The 21,723-nt window shown below is 40.1% G+C and overlaps 1 protein-coding gene across 20 annotated transcripts in view; it reads right to left on the bottom strand.

Moving 5' to 3' along the window:
- Window positions 1–21,723, bottom strand: part of SYNE1 (spectrin repeat containing nuclear envelope protein 1) — a 500,805-nt gene that overhangs the window by 260,566 nt on the left and 218,516 nt on the right. For all 20 annotated transcript variants that reach the window (XR_015133337.1, XM_086318390.1, XM_086318389.1 and 17 more), the window contains 10 exons: window positions 18,898–18,999; window positions 16,441–16,644; window positions 15,380–15,587; window positions 14,451–14,563; window positions 12,746–12,951; window positions 11,595–11,750; window positions 7,441–7,732; window positions 6,219–6,391; window positions 3,641–3,950; window positions 1,094–1,258 (listed from right to left, as the gene is read on the bottom strand). Coding sequence is in view for 19 of the 20 variants with exons in the window: in XM_086318390.1 (XP_086174516.1) it covers window positions 1,094–1,258; window positions 3,641–3,950; window positions 6,219–6,391; window positions 7,441–7,732; window positions 11,595–11,750; window positions 12,746–12,951; window positions 14,451–14,563; window positions 15,380–15,587; window positions 16,441–16,644; window positions 18,898–18,999 (1,929 nt within the window). In the remaining variant the exon portion in view is untranslated. The remainder of the gene's footprint in view (window positions 1–1,093; window positions 1,259–3,640; window positions 3,951–6,218; window positions 6,392–7,440; window positions 7,733–11,594; window positions 11,751–12,745; window positions 12,952–14,450; window positions 14,564–15,379; window positions 15,588–16,440; window positions 16,645–18,897; window positions 19,000–21,723) is intronic.

The raw sequence follows: 21,723 nt of genomic DNA on the forward strand, positions 1-21,723 counted from the left end.
GTGTAGCGTCAGGGTCCGATTCTAGAGCCTGAACTCGTGAGCTAGGGTTAGATTTGCTGTATGATTTTATAAGCATCAGTTTGTGCATCCTCATTCCCTCCCACACGTCAAGTTCCTTGAGGGTTGTACAACCTTCATTGAATAAATGGATGAATGGGTGAATGAATGGAGGAACAAATCAAAATATTAGTGAAGAATACAGCAAAGCATTTTATGGAATCACACAGGTAATAAGAATTTTAGAAGTGGCTCTCTGTGGTTATCTCATTTAAAACCTGTGCAGTTGTAGTAAGATTTAAATAAGATAATACTTTCTGAACATTTAAGAGTAAACTTTCAAAATGTAGTTATTGTTGCTGTCATCAACGAGTATTTTTATGTTCTGATTTCCAGGTGTCAGAACACAATCCCAGTCTTGTATTCCTGACCACATTTATACTACGTATTTCAATGTTTCCTCATGTACAATTAAACAATTGAAAATATCACCATTTCCTGGTTCTCAGATTAAAATCTATTACTTCCACATAGAGGAAATGAATGCAATTTAATATTCAAGTAAATAGAAATATATTTGTTCCAGCTCCCTCAGATATGTGAACTTCTTTTTTTTTTTTTTTTAAAGTAGACCTTATAAACAGGAACCTATTTTAATGCCCTTAAAATTGCTGTTTTCTACTATGTTGTCATACTGTTGGCTAAGAAAGCAGAATAAAACAAGTGAATTATTCAAATACTTTTAACCAAGTTACTTTATAAACTTTTCTTTCACTGTGCTAGAAAATGGTATCTGGTTTTGTCAGCCCACCAATCTGGTGCATATTTTGTAGGCCTTGATGCTACAGTAATAATAAGCACATTTGCACACAGAAGCATCCATGGACAGTGGTCCATTTTCCTCACAAGTGTACCATGTTTTGAATTTCCTTTTTTCTCCTACCTATATTTTTGATTCATGAGGTACAAGGTAATAAATGCCAACAAATAGAAAACAGGAATAAAATATTTTAAATAATCTTATCCACAGAATCTTCATCACAGAAATGTGATACCCAAGAACCAATGCAGTTATACCATCCATCTATTTTCTGACCTTAATTTTAGATAATTTTTTCTGGGTGGCTGGTGAATCTCCTGACATATCTGACCACCGATGAAGTTCTTCCTTTGCTGAATGGAGCCAATCCGTGAATTCTTGGACTGCGTCTAAATACATGAGATGGTCTTTCACAATCTCTTCTACTTTCCTCATTTTCTCCTGGTAGAGAAAGAAGAGTACTTTAACAGTAATCATTATTCAGAACCCGAATCATTATTCAGACAAGGCAGCAGGTGTCTTAATGATCTTAAAAGATTCTTTTCTTATTTTTGAATTTTCTCTATGTCTAATATCTCAAAATGAAAAAAATCAAATCTTAATTCTACTGAAAGACTGTGAAGAAGCAATCATTTTCCTTTAAGTTTTACTTGGTCTAGCTTAGAATAAAAATCTATGCTTAATGAATGTTGACTAACATCCCTCACTAATAATCCACTTAATTATTACTATTATTATAACTGTTCTTATTGTTCAAGAAATTATTTGTGTTGCCTTTGTGTACAGTATTCTGCTCAGCACTTAAAATAAATTTGCTCATTTAATCCTCATGACAGCTATGTGATGTAGATAATATTATTTAACTGTATTATGAGAAAGGACCTTTAGAGGTTACAGAAGTTAAGTAACATGCCCAAAGTCATACATCCGAAAAAGCGTCAAAGCCAGAATTCAAATTTCTAGGTCTTTTTAACTGAAGTCATAGCTCTTAATCATTACCAAAATAAAAATTAAGATAAACTAACAACTGACCTGCCTCTTGAGAAACCTATATGCAGGTCAGGAAGCAACAGTTGGAACTGAACATGGAACAACAGACTGGTTCCAAATAGGAAAAAGAGTACATCAAGGCTGTATATTGTCACCCTGCTTATTTAACTTATATGCAGAGTACATCATGAGAAACTTTGGGCTGGAAGAAGCACAAGTTGGAATCAAGATTGCCGGGAGAAATATCAATCACCTCAGATATGCAGATGACACCACCCTTATGGCAGAAAGTGAAGAGGAATTAAAAAGCCTATTGACGAGAGTGAAAGAAGAGAGTGAAAAAGTTGGCTTAAAGCTCAACATTCAGAAAACGAAGATCATGGCATCTGGTCCCATCACTTCATGGGAAATAGATGGGCAAACAGTGGAAACAGTGTCAGACTTTATTTTTCTAGGCTACAAAATCACTGCAGATGGTGACTGCAGCCATGAAATTAAAAGACGCTTACTCCTTGGAAGAAAAGTTATGACCAACCTAGATAGCATACTGAAAAGCAGAGATATTACTTTGCCAACAAAGGTCCGTCTAGTCAAGGCTATGGTTTTTCCAGTGTTCATGTATGGATGTGAGAGTTGGACTGTGAAGAAAGCTGAGCACCGAAGAATTGATGTTTTTAAACTGTGGTGTTGGAGAAGACTCTTCAGAGTCCCTTGGACTGCAAGGAGATCCAACCAGTCCATTCTAAAGGAGATCAGCCCTGGGATTTCTTTGGAAGGAATGATGGTGAAGCTGAAACTCCAGTACTTTGGCCACCTCATGTGAAGAGTTGACTCATTGGAAAAGACTCTGATGCTGGGAGGGATTGGGGACAGGAGGAGAAGGGGACGACAGAGGATGAGATGGCTGGATGGCATCACTGACTCGATGGACATGAGTCTCAGTGAACTCTGGGAGTTGGTGATGGACAGGGAGGCCTGGCGTGCTGGGATTCATGGGGTCGCAAAGAGTCGGACATGACTGAGCGACTGAACTGAACTGAACTGAACACATATGTTAAAAACTGTAGTACTAATAATACAAGAGTTCCCTAAAGGAAGCCAAGAGAAGGAAAAAATCTTCTCCCTTATTTTCTTTAACATTCTCACATATATGCAATAGAAAAGTCAAGGAGGAAAGTAATTCAGAGATAGAATTGAGAGAAAATCTTCATATTACACGAAGGAGCCAATTTCTTGGAGAACAGAAAAATGAGGGTTTTACTAAAATGAGAAATAGAATACTTGGTACATGACTTAAATCTGGGAGGTAAATAGACTTGCACCTAACGTAACAAATATAAGTGGCAGCAAAAGCAAAAGAACTCGAAACTGACAACTGAGTCTCAGAGAGTCTTACAAAGAAAAGAAATGGGTTGATTAACATTCTGAGTGGAGAAGGATGAAGAACAAATAAACAATAATCCCAAAATTGCATAGAGAGAAAAATTCATGGGCATCCATTGGTGAGAAATGACCCTTTATGTAATATACCTGTTCACTAAAGATATAGTTTCATTTTTTATTTCTATTTTTAAAATTTTTAATTGGAGGATAATGGCTTTACAATGTTATGTTGGTTTCTGCTGTACAACAAAGCGAATAAGCTGTATATATATGTGTGTATATATACATATATACACATAACGTGTACATATATACATAATGTATATATTATATATATCCCCTCCCTCTTCAGCCTCCCTCACAACCTCCACACCAATTCCCCTAAAATTTAACCTACAGTGTATTCTTTACCTGAACCTTGACGTTTTTCCTTTGCTATAAAGCACTAACCTTGGAAACGGTCAGTATGTCATTAAACTGTGTTTTCAGTTCCTCTTGAGCCATATCCGTGAAAGCCTCATCCTCAGTCTTCTGGTAGAGCTCCCTGGCCTTTGCTGTGAGTCGCTGCAGCGCTCCGGCATGGTCTTCTGCCTCTGATACAATGGACTGAAAGTGATCCAGGAGGGAAAACTTCTCTTTCAGACCAGGCTGTGGTTGCAAGGGATGTTCTACTTTTTGATCCACCGATTCCATCCACTGCTCCAACTGGTTTTTCCACTCTAGATAGTCATTCCACTGGCTAATCACAGATTCTAAAGTGCTAGAACCAATGTCACATATTACAAAAGTAAGTTATCATCACATCTCTACTAAAAACCAACCATGAGGGCATTGCACCCATGTAAGCTCTTTTACCGAATGGTATTGTAAGTGATGAAAACAGTGTTTTCAAGTGAAGGGGAAAACATTACTCTTCTGACCTACAACACAGCTTCTTCCAAATAAAAATAAATTTATCCCCAAATTTGAAGATGTCTTAGTCGCATATGCATCTGGAGATTTGTCTTCCAGATGCTAATTGCCCTAAATGAATAGACACATATACATGTTACATTGTCAAAACATCAGCCAGGGGGCACCAGTTAAATTTTATTTAATATACATTAATTCTGTATTTTCTTGGATTTGGTTTATCCTATTAAAGATAATGGAATTCAAAATGTAAAGTATTCTTTTGGGTAAATGACATAATTAGATTGATTTTTTCACTTGCAGATATAATATATAATGTTTAGTGCTTCTGTGTTGAATGTGTGAAGGGATGAAGGCTCAGTGTGCTAATAGTATTAGAAATATAGTCGCCTAAGTTAATAGTCAAGTCAATAGCTCTCCCAATAGTCAACTAAAAGGCTCTCTAGACTGGCATTTTTAAAATACCTCCAACATTTAGCTTTACAAACTATTCTAACTCATCTTCAGTGACCCCTCCCACTCTCCCTTGCATATAATTCTATGACCCTGAAGTTATATCTGTGGTGAATGTACTTCCAAATTGTTTCTTTTGCTCAAAATTTCCCCTTTGCACCAATATATACCTTATCATATATGCCTTAAAGCCCTATTCTTTCTGCAAATAATTTTCTGGAAAGTCCAAATCCATCTCACTTCTCCAGAAGCCATCCAAGCCCTACTCTTTTCCACAGTCCACAGCATCTTAGGAACACAATCTGAGTCAGAGGCTTGGTTGTTTTATTTATTTATTTATTTTGGAATATATCCTACCCTAGCTTTTGAGCACTGAGAGAGCAAAAACTACTTTGTTTCATTATTTTAGCACAATAATTTGAGCACTGCTACAGCTCAAAATGCAGTTTCCAAAGTGAATTCCTTGCTGAAAGAGAAGAATCAAGGATTTAAATCCGCTTCCTGTATTTAACATCTTATTCTAACATCCGGAAAATATTCACCCGTATTGCTATTCACTTTTATGAAGTTGGCCTGTTACCAAGCATTGGGGAGTTTAGTTCATGCCCCAGCAGTCTGATCTATAGAATAATAGAACTATTGAATCTGATTTTTTTTTTCTTTGCTGACCATTATGAGTTGTGATGAAGATTCAAAATCCTGCTGACTCTGTGGAGTTACCACCTACCCTCCATATGCAAAGTAAACAAAGCACGTTTTTAGCTGTCACCGTGGTTCACTGTTTACACTGCAGTGAGTAACTGGAGTGTTATTTTGTTTTGTGATGAGCTCTAATCTTCTGTTCATCTATTTATGAAGATGATTTTGAGCACACACTTCTTCCGTGATTGAACAGTACATATAACCTTTAGAATGTGACTTCTGGAATATGTATTAGTATAATACTGCTGAAAGTCATTTGTCCAACCAGCCAGTCAGATTATTTGTAGATCCTCTGAGAAGAGGGAGGAAGATGAAAGTCTTTGAATCATAAATATAACACAACAACAAAACCTTGTGTAACAATTAGAATCTTCTCTGTTTTCTCATCAGCATCTGATGCAATGGGGTCGTGTGGTCTGGCTGTTGCCCATGTGAAGGTGTTCACACATAGCAGGAGGTTGGTCCCCTGGCCTTACTCTAAATGTCAGGATAGAGTGGGGTGATCACATACTCTCCCAACATCTCTGTAAGCCCACTGTTAGGGATATTACTTCAGTTGAGAAAAAGATTTGTATGTAAGCTCAAAAGTTGCCAATGACTTAACTTTCCTTAAAAAGCAAAAAGTTATTAAAGTTGTTAAAGTTATTAAAGACGTATTCTTTCTTTGATGAATTTAGAGGCGGTATCTGATTAAGCCCATGTGTGCCAGAATCCATGAGAGATGTTATGGGAGATGTAAATATTACACACACACACACACACACACACAAAGCAAGCAAGCAAACAAAACCAGCCATTGCAGTTATAGAAAATTCAATCAGGCAGATACAGGCATCCATACAACCATCTAAAATAACACGCTTGGTAACTCTCTTACAGGATACCTTCAGCTCTACTCCATCATTTTACTAAGTCACTGGGTTTGACTCAGGCAAAGACACACTAAAAATGGGCTCTGTACCTCTGGGCATGGACGGAGGAGTCCACGATGTTAGCCCACACGTCTTTAAGGGTCTGTAGCTGAGTCTGGATCACCTTCTGACCCTCCTTGTTGCTACTTCTCAAGGCCTGTTCCCCTTTGCCAATGGCCATGTTCAATTTAACTTCCCCTTCACCTTTCATCAGGAGAATTTCCTGTGAAGGAAGAATGAATAATCATCAGCAGGATTACTAAAACCTTCTGATGTGTTGTTTCCCATGAGAATCAAGCTAAGGCATACCTTACCTTAAAATGGAACAACAACAACAATATCAAACTCTGGACCCTATGGCCCTATAACACCTTACTTAAATATTAGAAGTCCGGGAGTCTGGAAGTCAGAGACCAACTCTGATTTAAGTTTCTGGAAAACTCTGGACCACAAGCCTAGAAGTGGAACTTTATTGAATTTTGCATCAGAGTAAAGAGAAGTCATTTTGAAAACAAAGACACTCTTGTCCAAAACTTGACAGATCCCTATTTCTATTGCCTGGGTAATTTCTGCCTTTCAAAGGAAACTTCATGGACTGCAGGCTAGTCTGTGGCCTCCTCCGTACTTCATCAGGGCCCCTCCATACAGGCTGTACTGAAAGTAATAATTTAATAATTTACAGGTTGATCTCTTCCACTAACTGGGAACTCCTGGAAAGCAAGAACTAATTTTTGTCTCTATATTCCAATCAACTTGCATGGTGCTTGGAGTAGAGTAGGTATTCATAATATTTGCGAAAAATGTTTACTAAAATTTAAAAAAAAATATTTTAAAGCTATCAGAACAAAAATATTCCTTGACAGAAGAGGAAAACAATCCCTCCAAATCCTTTTTTTGCCCATTTTCTTCATTTTGCCCACGTAATCCTGAGGAGGCTCACAGTTGAACGATGAGGACCTAACTCAAACACCTGTGTGTATGCGTGTGTGTGTGTGTGTGTGTGTGTGTGTTAATTACTCAGTCATGTCCGACTCTTTGTGACCCTACAGACTGTAGCCCACCAGGCTCCTCTATCCATGGGATTTCCCAGACAAAACTACTGGAGTGGGTAGCCATTCCCTTCTCCAGGGGATCTTCCCCACCCAGGGGTTAAATCCAGGTCTCTTGCATTGCAGGCAGATTCTTTATAGTCTGAGCCACCAGGGACACCCCAAACACCTGTGAGTCTAATCCAACAGTTTTCGGAAGGCCTCAGGCTGGCGCCCCACGTACCTGCACTTGTAACAGCCGTCTCTCCAAGGCGTCTTTGCTCCCCACAGTGCTCTCTGCACTGGCCAGTCTGTCCTGCATGTCCTTCACCCAGGACCACATGCTCTGCAGCGCCTCCTCCAGGGCCTCGTGCTCCTGCAGGGCCACCTGGCAGCTCCGGAGCTTCTCCTTGGTCATCCGGAGTAAGTTCTGATAGCTTGTGAGGAGCTGGGAACACAGGCGGCTTTCTTTCCCAGCACCGTGGCCTTCTTCACTGAGAAGCTGCCCTCTCTGGGACAGCTTGTCCAGAGACTCTCTAAAGAAAACAGGGAAAAAAAAAAAATGAATTCTGTCAGGAGCACAGGGGAGTGACACATGATTGTTGACATTGGAGCAGCCACCAGACCAGAGCGCACAGCTGACATGCCTTTCAGTGATGGTGCTGGGTACCCTCAGAGGCCTGGCTACCTGGCTCTCTGTGGTTTATCTGAATGCAGTCACTTCCCATCGAGGGATCTCATTCAGTCTGTGCTATCTATGCCTGGATCCCAGCCCTGTGTATTGTCAGGGATTCACTTCAGGAAATGGCCCAGGCCTGTCTCTCTGGGCTGATCTCTGACTTTTCTTCATTCCTAGTTAATGCTCTAATCATAAACAGTTCCCTGAAATTCCCTAAGCACTCCACCCTGCTGTATACACACGAAGACTCCTCCTTCATAACCACTCTTCAATTTCTTTTCTAAGAGGCCCTTCAAATCTCAGTGCAGGCCTTACATCCCCAGGAAGCATGATGCTGACTCCCCTTCTGGTGCCCTCTTTCCGCCTTTCTCTCACCTCATACACCCTGTCTGTCTCCATCCACAAGGCTTTCACCTTCTAGAAGCCATGGTAATTACATTCATCTCATATCCCCAGCATCCAGCACAATGTTTGGCAGAGATAAAGTGCCAAAGAAAGCTTCTTTCAAAAGGCCATCTTATGAATACTTATGGGTTTCTTTGTTGTATCTTGGGAACTCTGCTCATCTCAGTTTGAGGTTATGTTAATTAAGTCAACGGAAAACATGATCTTCTATGGCTAGGTCGGCTTTATGCTGTTTTACAGATTTCTGAATCAGCATATCTCTCAGGAAATGCCTGGGATATCAGAAGGGAGACTGTTGATGCTGTCACACAAGCTGTTGTGAATGTCAGAAAAGGACAGGAAACCCATTTCCTACCTTGTCTTTTTCTTTTGCTTGAGCAGCTATTATCTAAACAGAATCCTGTGTGCTTCAATGAGATATATAAGACTTAGACAACATTACATATACTTTAAAGTACATCTCTTATACTTGTAATACTGGGAAAAATTGGAGGTGGGAGGAGAAGGGGACAACAGAGGATGAGATGGTTGGATGGCATCACTGACTCAGTGGACACTAGTTTGAGTAAGCTCCGGGAGTTGGTGATGGACAGGGAAGCCTGGCATGCTGCAGTTCATGGGTTGCAAAGAGTCAGACACAACTAAGTGACTGAACTGAACTGATACTTGTAATCTGCATGAGACATGAAGGTAAGACATGAAGATGGTTTAAACAATGACTTTAGTTAAATAATAATTCAAGAGGACAGATATCACATGTTACCACAAGAAGAACTGCTTAATAGACAATAAAAATCAATGATTCTTAAGTCTGAGGTTCTTTTTAAAAATACAGGGCATTCCCCTAAGATATGCAAAGTACTTGCAGAATATTATGATGAAAAAAAAATCCAAAGGACTGGGAAGAGCAAGTGGCCAGCAAGTGAAAGAAGTCAGGTGACTCAGCTGGAGAAGCTGGGATACCAGCGGAGCACATTAGGACTGTCTAGAGAAGCTGCCAGGTGGAAAGCAGATGGGAGCAAATACACCTAGTGTCCAAGCATCTGGTCCTGGAATATCAGAGTAACAGCTCAAGAAGAATATCAAATGTTTAAAAGGAGGACAGAAATAGGTCTGGCCGTGTTATATTGTACCTAGACAAGAGTCAATATTTAAATTCACCATTGGGTTGGGGTGAGTTTCAATTTATAATTGAATCACTATTGGGTTCAATTTATAAAAAATTGAAATTGAGCAGGACTCTGTGAGGCCTTCCCAGATACTAAAGCCCTTCTGTGTCCCTTGTCTCTTGTTTGTAGAAAAGCTGTAGTCTCCCAGGTCTCCCCTGAGTTGCAAAAAAGCAGACTCAAACGGTTAACAATTAGGACAACAGTCACAGAATATTTAGCTTCTCCCTGAAGGATATAAATAACAAAGTCTGATTCACATTCTTGAGTTGTTTTGCAGACACTAAAATGGCCACCAGAGGGAAAAAGCTAACTGCCCGGGTAGCTCAGCTGTTAAAGAATCTGCCTGTGATGCAGGAGACCCCAGTTTGTTTCCTGGGCTGGGAAATTCCCCTGGCAAAGGAATAGGCTACCCACTCCAGTATTCCTGGGCCTCCCTGGTGGCTAAGATGGAAAGAATCCTCCTGCAGTGCAGGAAACCGGGGTTTGATCTCTGCATTGGGAAGATCCCCTGGAGAAGAAAATGGCAACCCACTCCAGAATTCTTGCCTAGAGAATCCCCATGGACAGAGGAGCCTGGTGGGCTACAGTCCATGGGGTCGCAGAGTTGCACACGGCTGAGCACCTAAGCACAGCACATGATGACCAGACTGTAGTCATGACATAAGATGCTCTGTCTTGAGCAATACTGAATATGTGGCTTGCACAATTCCAGGAACTGACTTCAAGGTACTGATAACAAACTGACCTTAGAACTGAAGATTAACTGTGCTTAAAACAATCAAGATGATGCTGACCAGACCACTAAATGACCAGTTTCAAGATGATTCTCAAAGCTAACTGTTTTGTTCTGCTTGTAGTCTCTGCCTGCCCACCCTTCAAGTTTTCCTTTAAAATCTGTTCTATAATCAGCAGTGGGGATTGGTTCTTTGGGACATGAGTCCACCTTCTTGCCAGAATTTCCAGGTGCCTCAATAAAGCCATCTTTCCTTTTATTCAATACTTGTCTCTCGTTCTTAGATTCTTGAGTATGAGCAGCTTAACCTGAATTCAGTAACAAAATCAACAACGTGTTTGCCCCATGGTAAAGGTTCACAGCTGCTGCTAAGTCACTTCAGTCGTGTCTGACTCTGTGCGACCCCGTAGATGGCAGCCCACCAAGCTCTGCCATCCCTGGGATTCTCCAGGCAAGAACACTGGAGTGGGTTGCCATTTCCTTCTCCAATGCATGAAAGTGAAAAGTAAAAGTGAAGTCGCTCAGTCGTGTCCAACTCTTCGTGACCCCATGGACTGAAGCCTACCAGGCTCCTCCGTCCACGGGATTTTCCAGGCAAGAGTACTGGAGTCGGGTGCCATCGCCTTCTCCAAAAGGTTCACAGAGGTAGGACCAAAGCAACAGTCAGACAGAGTTTTGGGCCAAGCTTCCCTCCCCTAGTGAAAAGTGTTCTATCTTCCAGTGCAACAATTTCAATGAAGCAACTGAAAATGCCAGTGGTGCAGTGTGAATTGAGGGAGCAAAGCCATGAAAGTGGAGTCCAAAGCACAGGCCAGAGAACTGCCTGAGAAGGAACCGGAAACATTTGCTCAGTTGACAAGCAATGAGAAGACAAATACTGCAGTGAAGAAAATGAATCTCTAGGGCAGTCAGACTTCATGACAATACCTTTTGCTTTACTAACAATATTATGAGGATATGGTGGATTGGAAATAATCTTGGAGGCTGAAGTCTGTGAGAAATATATGGAATTTGGGGTCTATAGTGTTATTTTGTAAATGAAGGGTATTTTTATAATCACCTTATATCCTTATAATAACCTCTGGGAGGAAAATGTATTTATTATTATTCTCAATGTTTAAAAGCTAATATCAAGAAATACAGGAAATGAGTGGCCTGTCCAATTTGTTGAACAAAGGGAGATATAACTGCAGTGGAGCTCAGCTCTTTACCTCCAACCCAATACTCTCTCCAGATCACCACACTGCCATGGAAACACTATACAATCATTTGTGTACTAGGTATAGAAACATCACCACCCCAACTAACCATCTAACCAGCCAACAACCAACCCGAATAACCAACCAACCAACCAACCAGACAAGCAAACATTTGCTAGTAAGAAAAGCATCTATTCCACTTCCGCATCCTACCTTGCAGCCAACAGTTCTCCCAGAAACATTTCAATTTTATGGACTTCGTTTTTCTTCTCAGGAATGTGTTGCTTGCTCTCTCCTAAGTTTTCTGTACTTAATCTTTCTTCCATTTCATGGATCCATAAGTTCAGTTTTCTGTGCTGATCTTCAAAGCTAAAGAAAAGAACAAAACACGTTAGAGAAATTCTTATATGTTCATTATAATAAATAAATTATAATATTGAGGTCAACAATGTCTATGGCAATTAAGATCTCATGGATTTTCAAGCAGAGTAGAAAATTTGACAATAATCCCATTCAAATAATCACTTATTTCAGTAACAAAATGACAAATTCTGGACATTTTTCTTGAGATCCAAGCAGAAAAAGAAGCACTCTATCTTGATAATTATAGCTGGTAATTAAGATTACATTTCCATGCCTGTGTGCACTTAACTTTACATCTTACTACAAAGACCCTGAATTGGGGCCAGTGGAAAAATGGGGCCGTGGAAGCCCTTGGAACAGGAAGGAAAGTCATCTCTGGGTCTTTGTATCTTACAGGGATTTGAATATGGCACAAGACTCTAGGGTTCTTAAGTTTTAAAAAAACACTGTAAATTCTCTAAGAAACCTTGACAAAAGTCAGGCAAATACCTCCAACCAAAAAAAGGCATTTTGATTATACTGACATCTTTCCTTTCTTAGCAACAGAATATTTTTTCTAATTTTATATCCAGCCCTGTTGATATAGCTTCCTGATTGGAATCTTGATTCAGAGAAATATAATAAGTGTTTTCTGCCATAATTCCAACCTCACTGAAGTAGACACAGTGAGGAAAGGACTTGGATAATCAAAAATTTGGGTGTCAAAATTCTAATATCTAGAGTTAGCCAAACAGACAAAAAGTACATACATTTATGTCATTCATAATCATTAGTGAATATAATTCCTTTCTTTTTCTGTATAGAAAATAAAGCCAAATGATACCATCAGAGTTTGAACAATCAGTTACTGTCCTAGTATGAACACGTACTTAAAGTCAAAACATTATAATTTAAACTCACAATTTAAAATATTTTTTGTTTATTCCCAATGCCTCTTTACTTTAAATCACTGAAGAAATAGTCCGTGCATGATGAAATCTATACCTGTTGAAAAAACTTACCTCCCAAGTTCCAAAGCACAGTCTTGTAGCGCCTGTCTGTCTTTCAGGCACTGTTTCAGAAATGCCTGAAACTCTTCATTAGCTTTTGTAACTTGTTCCTGAATGCTACTGACAATTTGTTTAGATAAATGTGCATACAAAGTTTGTCCTTCTCGGGTCACCGCATCAAGCTTGCTCTGTCCATCACTGACCGAGTCCAGAATGTTCTGTTTCGGGAAACAAAGGTAATACAAAGCATTTGCTATTATTCAAAGATCCTACTGCATAGGAGGATTAATTACAACTCTGACCTGAGAAAGTAAAGCAAGAGAAGAAAAACAGCTCAAAGGAAGAAGGCTTTTAATAAGCTTCAGTGAGAATGATGTATATAATTGGATACAGTCAAGACTGAGAATGGAGGATGGTGCCAGCCAGTCACTGGAACCGCTGAGGACCAACTGCAAGCAACATCGAGCAGGAAAGAAGGATGCTCTCATCAAGGTCTGCTCTCAGTCAGTCCCTCTCCATTCTCACCATCTCAACCTGGTCCAGCCTCCACTCCTTCAAACGGTTAATGTGACATCTTTCAATTGGTTAATTGTCTCCACCCTGCCTCCTTGTCTGACTCACACTGCACACAAAATCCTGTGCTCAGATCCCTGCTTTTCTTGGTATGCACCTCTTCCTTGGAAGATCATATACATGGGCATGGCTTCAACTGAGCAAAAAAAGTCCAGAACCACTATGCTGGTCTTGCCTCCACTCTGAGCTCCACAGAGGTATTTGTGACTGTCACTCAGACTTTGCTTCATGGAGATCCTCTGCATTTCAAGCTTTAAAGAACCCAGCTCCACATCTGAATTCACCATGCCTCCAGCAAAACCAGCTTCCTGTATTACAATGATCTTCCTCCCTGGCTGCTAATGAGTTATCTACATAATTCCCATCACATCACCCATTAAACCACAAAATCCTTATATTCCTCATTAATGTTTTCCCCCATTAATTTTAAAAAAAAATATTTTTATAATACTTAACACAGTGCTTTGCTCAAATTAACCATTTGAAAAACTTGGCCAAAACTTAATTTGAACTTAGGCTCCTGACAATCATTCTTAATGTTGCTGCACAGTGGCCCTCCCTTACCAAAATTTATACATTTTTCATTGTCTGTCACACCTTTAAAACCTACAATATCTATTGCTTTTATTTGAATATATCCTAGCTCCAAATTCAGATGCTAGGTTATTAAAAAAAACACAAGCCATGTCTTCTGTTTAAAACTTCTTCATGACAATGATGTAAAATAGATACAATTATTTATGCTTTTACTGCCATAAAAACTAAAATTAGGTGTAGTTCTGAATGACTGCCGAAGACTGAGTAATAGACTAACAAAGAGAGGAATGGGATCTAGAAATTCTGAAATTTTAACTTTTTAAAAAATTTATACATTTTCAACATATTTCAATATTTTATATATTATCAAGGGATAATTGCTTTACAATATTGGTTTGATTTCTGCCTTACATCAACATGAATGAAATTCTAACATTTTTATCAACTTACTTTTCATACTTCCTATCTCTTTTTGACCCAAGAAATCTAATTCTGTTAGGGAAGAAGAAAAGTGAGAAGAAAAGAAGGTTTGGGGAAATAGATGGTTTAGGTCTGACCTGAAGGCACTTGAAGGCAATTTAGGAAAAAGTAGCACCAGCTTGCATACCTGAAGATCACGGAGCTTTGCCTCCAGAACCTTGCTGTCCCCAGTTCTATCTGATGATTCCTTTGCTGCTGCCTTTATTCCAGAAAACCATTCTTGGAATAACTGCATAGACTCTATGGAAAGTAACAAAAATAAGGAACACATAGAAAACATTCAAAGAGCTTCCAGGATGACCACAATGAATTACTTCTGGTGATCAGCCCATTACATCCTGCCTTACAACACGTTCCAGAAAGAAAACAATATTAATAATAGTATAGAATATAATACAGTATGACCTACAACCGTGACGTCTCATGGTAGAACTGAGAAATTACCTGAGACGTAAGACTGAAAAGAAATTTGTATTCCTGACATATTTGATTTCCCATTGTGTGTTTTTTTTCTCTTGGTGAAGAAAGATAATTGCCTGACTATGTAAGAGTAAGCAGTGCTCTTGAGGTGTTAAAGCCATTTCTACGGCAAAGGGAGGAACCATCTGCCCTGCCCACCATGCTGACTTAGAGCGTCACACATCGACACCAAAGCAGAGGCACAGCAGTGCTGGAGGCCAATCAGGGACATAAATGACCAACAGTTCCCTGAATTACAGTCCTGCTGTTTTATAGGCTCTCCTAATATCCAAGCTTACTGTGTCATTTCCTCAGAGCAGTGGGAGTCATTTTCCACACAAAGGAGCTCTACTTAGAAAATCCACATGAAGTTCAGATTCATCAAGATGGCAGACTCCTACTTTCTTAGGGATAAAGAAGAAGAATCCTGCCAACAGTGAGAGCCCAACCACAATAATTTTCTTGCTCAAATCTCAATGCAGACACACATTTAAAATGCTACTCTTGTGGAAAGTTTTCTGGCCGTTTCTAGGCAGCATTTGGTTTGGACTATGTCTTGTAAACAAACTACTCATGCTAGGGCCTGTCGGAACTCACCATTGAAGTGTTTTTCCAGAGAATCCTGAAGGCTGGCCTGTGTCTTGGAGCAGGACTGGCTCACAGCCTCGTGTCTCTTTATCAGCCCCGTCATTGCACTGCCCAGGCTCCCCAGCTCCACTGAGTGGTACTTGCGGCACAAGCTATTGAGATTTTCCTGGGTCATACTGATGTTGCTTTGCTGACTCTGAAGTTCTTTTTGTATGTCCTAAGAATAAAAGTATGCCATGAAGGATATTCATTACATTCAAGAGAAATATCTCATCTACCACACTCTGGAATGTTTTTTGGAAAGTGACGTTGTTGAAATCCAGTCAATAATGTATACAATTTTGTCTACACCTGTAAACAGCTGTTGAGAGATAGGTAGGATTTGGGTTATAGTCTAGGATTTAAAACAAACTGAAAAGATCTTCTGTGGATTCCAGCCCAGAATCTTGGGTTTAGTTGGTTGATTAGAAACTATTAATAGAGTCAGCCTCCTGCATTCACATTTTTCCCTGGGTTACTTGGCCTTTGTTTTAGGATCACAGGCCATACCAAAAGCACCAGTAGCAAATTTTAGAAGTATATGTCCTTAGTCTCAAGAACAGTAAGAAAATATGCTAAAAGAGCACAAACTACATATATCATTTTCTCAACCATTTTTAAAACATAGATCCTTCTCAGTACGAAAGCAGTCATGCTGACCAATAAAAATAATTAAGTGATGAAAAACTATTAGGCATTCAAGTTTGAAAATTTGTAGAAATTCAAACAGTTCTTCTATAGGCTCCCACCTTTTTACTAAAAAATATGTATTATATATTAACAAGTACAATCTTTGAGCAGGCCCTATAGCAATGCATGCTTTCCATTTTTAGAATATTCGTGTTTAGTTTCTTACCACCTCCATTCAATTCTCCATCTGTTACTTTGCTGTCTCCTATATTATGAATTAGTTGGTTTGGTGCTAATATGGGTAACATAACAGAGGTTACATTTATATTATAGTCACTGAAAAGCAGGAGAATTAATATTACTATTGAAAGGTAAAGACTTAGTGATAGTTTATGACTTACCTTCACTTTTTTCAGCCCTTCACAAGTCTCCGTTTGGGCACAGTTCATCAACGATTCTTCTAATTTTGTCAGCCAAGTTGCCGTGTCATTAATAAACTTCTCCACTTGTGCACTCTGAGCAGTGAATTCTTTCAAGGTTCCTTTTGCTTCTTCAGTAATTTCTTTGGCATGCTCCAGTTTCTGCCTTAAGTCAGCTTCTATAAACTAAAACATAAAGTGAGATTTCATTAAAATCTGTAAAGACCAGAGCCCTTGTTCAGTAGGGATTCTGTTCATGCGCAGCTTAACAGTAAAAATCACAGAAGCCTCACCAAGGATGCTAATTCAACTTTTTTAAGAGGAAAATCAGTGGTTTCAAGTTGCCAAATATCTTGAGTAATGGGGAAATGGAAACAGTGAGGATTACAGTTAATACTGGGTTTTTAAAGTGGAAGTTTTGACTGAGATTCCAGGAAATCCACAAGATCTCATTTCAAAACAGAACTAGACCTACACAGAGCTACCAAGTTGGTGACCAAAAACCTGCTCTTCATTCTCCCAGGGAAACACATATTTTTCACCCTGAGGTAGTTTGAACAAACACCACTTTGGGATTCTATCATGAAGCCATGTCCTCTCCCGTTTAAAATATTCACTGAAGTTAATTCTTCTCTCCTCCCTGGATGACTGATTTTGGGAAGCCCTGGACTTTCCCACACATAACAATAAAAGGGTTTATAATCCTGGTCAACTGCAAAGCAGTTTCAACTCCACACTGAGAACATCAGGCTGATTTAATAATCAAAACTTTGAAGGTAAACTTAGAGATTTTTTTCTTATCCTCTATTCAGACCTGTTGCAAACATGAAGCCTCCAGCAGAAAAAGGGGCCAGGTGCCTTTTTTTGTCTTTCTTCCCTACTCCTCCACTTTGAACAGCCTTTGACACCTGCAGGCTGGGACAGGCAGGACAGTGGTGACCACCGCTGGGAGCTGGCCTCTCTGCTTTCTGGGCTGGGTGAGTTCACATTCACTCCTGTCACAGGCCTCATATGGGGCTTTCTGAGGCTCCCCTCACTGCTGCCCTCTCCTGCTGAAGTTCCCCAGAGACAGGCAACACATTCCTCTCAGGTTCTGTACTTCCTCCTTATGCAGCCTTAGGATCTCTAACTCCCTGCTGCTGAGGCCTGTTCATCATCCAGAAAGCCTCTTAAGCCTGCAGAAATTCTCTGCAGGACCCTGAGATGCCCACACTGAAGCTCTTCTCTTTCATCATTCACTTCCGGGCCAGAGGTCACACACTGGCATTTCACCCCAGGTGACTCTGAGATGTAGGCCACTCAAAACAATCATGTATCCTTGGCAAACACATCAGCAGTCAGCCAGCCTGTCTCCCGCCCTTAAGGTTTTTTGTGGGGGATTAGATACTAGTCTCCTGTGTCTGCCAACTGCACAGGGCACATGTCATGCTCTCCAGACAGTATCAGTGAAATCCTTTCCATTTTGAGGTAAGGTGCAGGGACCTCCACATCTCCTCCATGGGCATGGGTAGGAGTGTGTGTGTGTGCATGTGTGTGTGAAAGAGAGAAAACAGAGCACAACAGTAGCTCTCTCTCAAAACCCTGCCTCCATCTTCACTCTGCCAAAATCCAACTGTTGTCCGTTTATGCCCTTGATAAGCACAAGCTCTCCGATTTAATTTTGCTGGTTATCAGCACCCCTTTTGCCTATTCTTGCTTCAGGTGAAGCATCTAACCTTCTGGTACAAGTATATCATCCACCGATATAACTAACTGATAGATAAAATGGTCTTGGGCCAGAGCAAAAGTACAGGTGATCAAACAAGGTTGATGGGTTAGTAAGGAACAGTAGAAAAAGGAGAAAGGCAATATAGGAAGAGAGAAAATGTAGAGAAAATGAAAGCAGCAACAAATAGCTTAGAGTAATGAGTTAGAACCGCTGGCCCTGAGAACTGGTGCTGGCTGTGCCCAAGCTCCCTCACTGAAGCATCCCTGGTTCCTGGTCAAACCCCGTCTGCCTGGCCTGCCTCCAGTACCTGTGGATTTATGCCATCTAAAGAGCCTTGAGGAATGAAGGGAGACATTGTGATGGTAATCCCTCCAAATGCAATTATTCAGTAAGAAGGATTAGAAAAATATGAATTAGGATATCAATATTCATAAACATGGTTTCTGTTTCTGTCTAGACTTAAAATGGTCCTTGAGGAAAGCTGAATGCTATGACTTCCAAAATTTAGTAAGGAAAAAAAGAACTAATCTTATTATAATATTTGGGTTGGAACTAGCACTAGGAATTCTAAAGATGCTATATTTTAACTCTCATGTCTGATAAGGTCTATGTGTCTGCTTGGAATTATGACAGTGATAACAATAAGAATGTACACACACATATACATGCACTTTTTTGAGAATTTATATTAATAGCATATAGAGTTATTACAAACTTGATGGAGTGCTTACCTGAAGGTCTGGAGGTGTTTCTGGATTTTTAGTTAATTCTTTAAGATCATTAACTTTAGAATGAAGTTCTTCCAATCTCAAAGCTTTCTTTTTAACTTCAGACTGCCAGGTAAAAGACAAAGGGGAAAAACATAACTTATCAACTAATTACATGTCATACAATGAATGACATGTTTTACTTGGCATTTCATGATTTCAAGCATTAACTCTGTCAAAAAGACCCAACTTTAACCCAGGGTAAAAACAAAACAAAAACCAAAATTCTGCTCCATTTTCTGAGGATTCTCATTATTTGTGAATGTGGAAAAATATCACCATTAACTTTCACTGGGAATGTGAGGGAGTATGCGGAACTTTCTTCCCACCCTCTTTTATTGGGGAAAATAAAAACTTCTGGAAAAAATGAAACACTAACCGAAAGTCTTGAGTCAGAGGGAATTTTCAGCAGACTAACTGTCGTTTACTTATTAGCATTAATATCATTGGCTACTATGGCAGCATTTAAGTCTTAGAGAAGCATTTCAGGAGTGCCTCTTCATTACTGTAGACTATATGTAATATAGTATGTATTACATATATATCAAGTCGCTCAGTCGTGTCCGACTCTTAGTGACCCCACGGACTGCAGCCTACCAGGCTCCTCCATCCATAGGATTTTCCAGGCAAGAGTACTGGAGTGGGGTGCCACTGTCTTCTCCGATAATGTAATATATATGTAATATAATATGTATAATATATGTAATACAGTCTACAGTAATTGAAGAAATGCTTCAATTAGAAATTTCAAGGGTGTTAAAACAGAATTCAGGTTAATTAGGAATTGACATCTAACATTTTGCCTTTTGCCTTCTTTTTTTTCCTCCCGTCAACACTAACACAAGAAGAAGAAAGAATAACCAGAGATGATCATGGAACAAATTAGATGCTTGGAAACTTCATTATTTATCTGGACCCACGAAAGTGAAAGTATTATCTGCTCAGTCGTGTCCGACTCTTTGCGATCCCATGGACTGTAGCCTGTCAGGCGCCACTCTCCATGGAATTCTCCAGGCAATGGACCCCTGAAGGAACATATAGTAAAGTGTCCCTTTCAACTGAAATGTGGTGTTGTGGTGCTTTGTAGACACTAACAAACCTCCTGATGTCTTCAATCTAGAAAGCAGTTTTTTCACCCAGGAAGAAATTTCCTGTCAGGCCCACTGGCCTTCCCCAGGAGCAGCCTGGGCAATGAAGGGGTCACACACACATACCTCCCCTTCATTTCCTGCACTGCAGCAACGAAACTGTTAGGCACCGAGCTGAATCCAGTTCACTAATCTTATTAACTGGTGCACCACAGAGAGTAACATAAAAAGCTGATCTCTGTGAGTGACCAGATCTGACACTGTGAATGTGGCTGACGCCCACTGGCTCCCTGTATCCCAGAGGTGAGCAGCAGGAGCGTCCTCCAGACTCGTTGAACAACTGGCCCTGATTTACAGCATTTACCACCATTTTGAGCTACAACATGATGCCATAGCACAAGGAGCTGGAAGTACCATGTAGTTCCACATATTCTACAGTATTTTCATTATATAATGAATGTCAGTTACTTCAGAACTGAGATAATTGCTGAAAAGTAATGAGGAAGTGATAAGTTTTAAGAATTTATTGCTTTCACTTTTAATACAGTTCTTTACTAATATCAGTTCAGTTCAGTCGCTCAGTTGTGTCTAACTCTTTGTGACCCCATGGACTGCAGCATGCCAGGCTTCCCTGTCCATCACTAACCACCGAAGCCTACTTAAACTCATGTCCATTGTGTCGGTGATGCCATCCAAGCATCTCATCTTCTGTCGTCCCCTTCTCCTCCTGCCCTCAATCTTTCCCAGCATCAGGGTCTTTTGCAATGAGTCAGTTCTTTGCATCAGGTGGCCAAAGTATAGGAGTTTCAGCTTCAGCATCAGTCCTTCCAATGAACATTCAGGACTGATTTCCTTTAGGATGGACTGGTTGGATCTCCTCGTAGTCCAAGGGACTCTCAAGAGTCTTCTCCAACACCGCAGTTCAAAAGCATCAATTCTTCAGTGCTCAGCTTTCTTTATAGTCCATACATGACTACTGGAAAAACCATAGCTTTGACTACATGGACCTTTGTTGGTAAAGTAATGTCTCTGCTTTTTAACATGCTGTCTAGGTTGGTCATAACTTTTCTTCCAAGGAGCAAGTGTCTGTTAATTTCATGGCTGCAGTCACCATCTGAAGTGAATTTGGAGCCCAAGAAAAGAAAGTCTCTCACTGATTCCATTGTTTCCCCATCTATTTGCCATGAAGTGATGGGACCGGATGCTATGATCTTTGTTTTCTGAATGCTGAGTTTTAAGCCAACTTTTTCACTCTCCTCTTTCACTTTCATGAAGAAGCTCTTTAGTTCTTCACTGTCTGCCATAAAGGTGGTGTCATCTGTGTATCTGAGGTTGATATAGCTATTTACAATTTAACTTTTTTATATTTAGTTACTTGGCAGCACGGGCGCCTTAATTGCTGCACATGGGATCTTTGTTGAGTCATGTAGAATCCTTCCTTGCAGTGCATGGACTCTCTAGTTGTGGCCTGAAGGCTCACCAGTGGCAGCATATGGGCTCCAGAACACTCAGGCTCAGTAGTTCTGGCTCTTGGGCTTAGCTGCTCCGCAGCATTTGGGATCTTATAATAGTTCTCCGATTAGGGATCAAACCTATGTCTCCTGCATTGCAAGGCAGAACCTTAACTACTGGACCAGCAGAGAAGTCCCTACATCTTAATTTTAAATAATGATTGTGTTTAGCACTGGCTTGCAAAATTCCT

This window comes from Bos grunniens, chromosome 9 (genome assembly GCF_055505025.1).
Source record: "Bos grunniens cultivar Pamir isolate PY7600 chromosome 9, Bosgru_T2T1.0, whole genome shotgun sequence".
Classification (NCBI taxonomy): domain Eukaryota; kingdom Metazoa; phylum Chordata; class Mammalia; order Artiodactyla; family Bovidae; genus Bos; species Bos grunniens.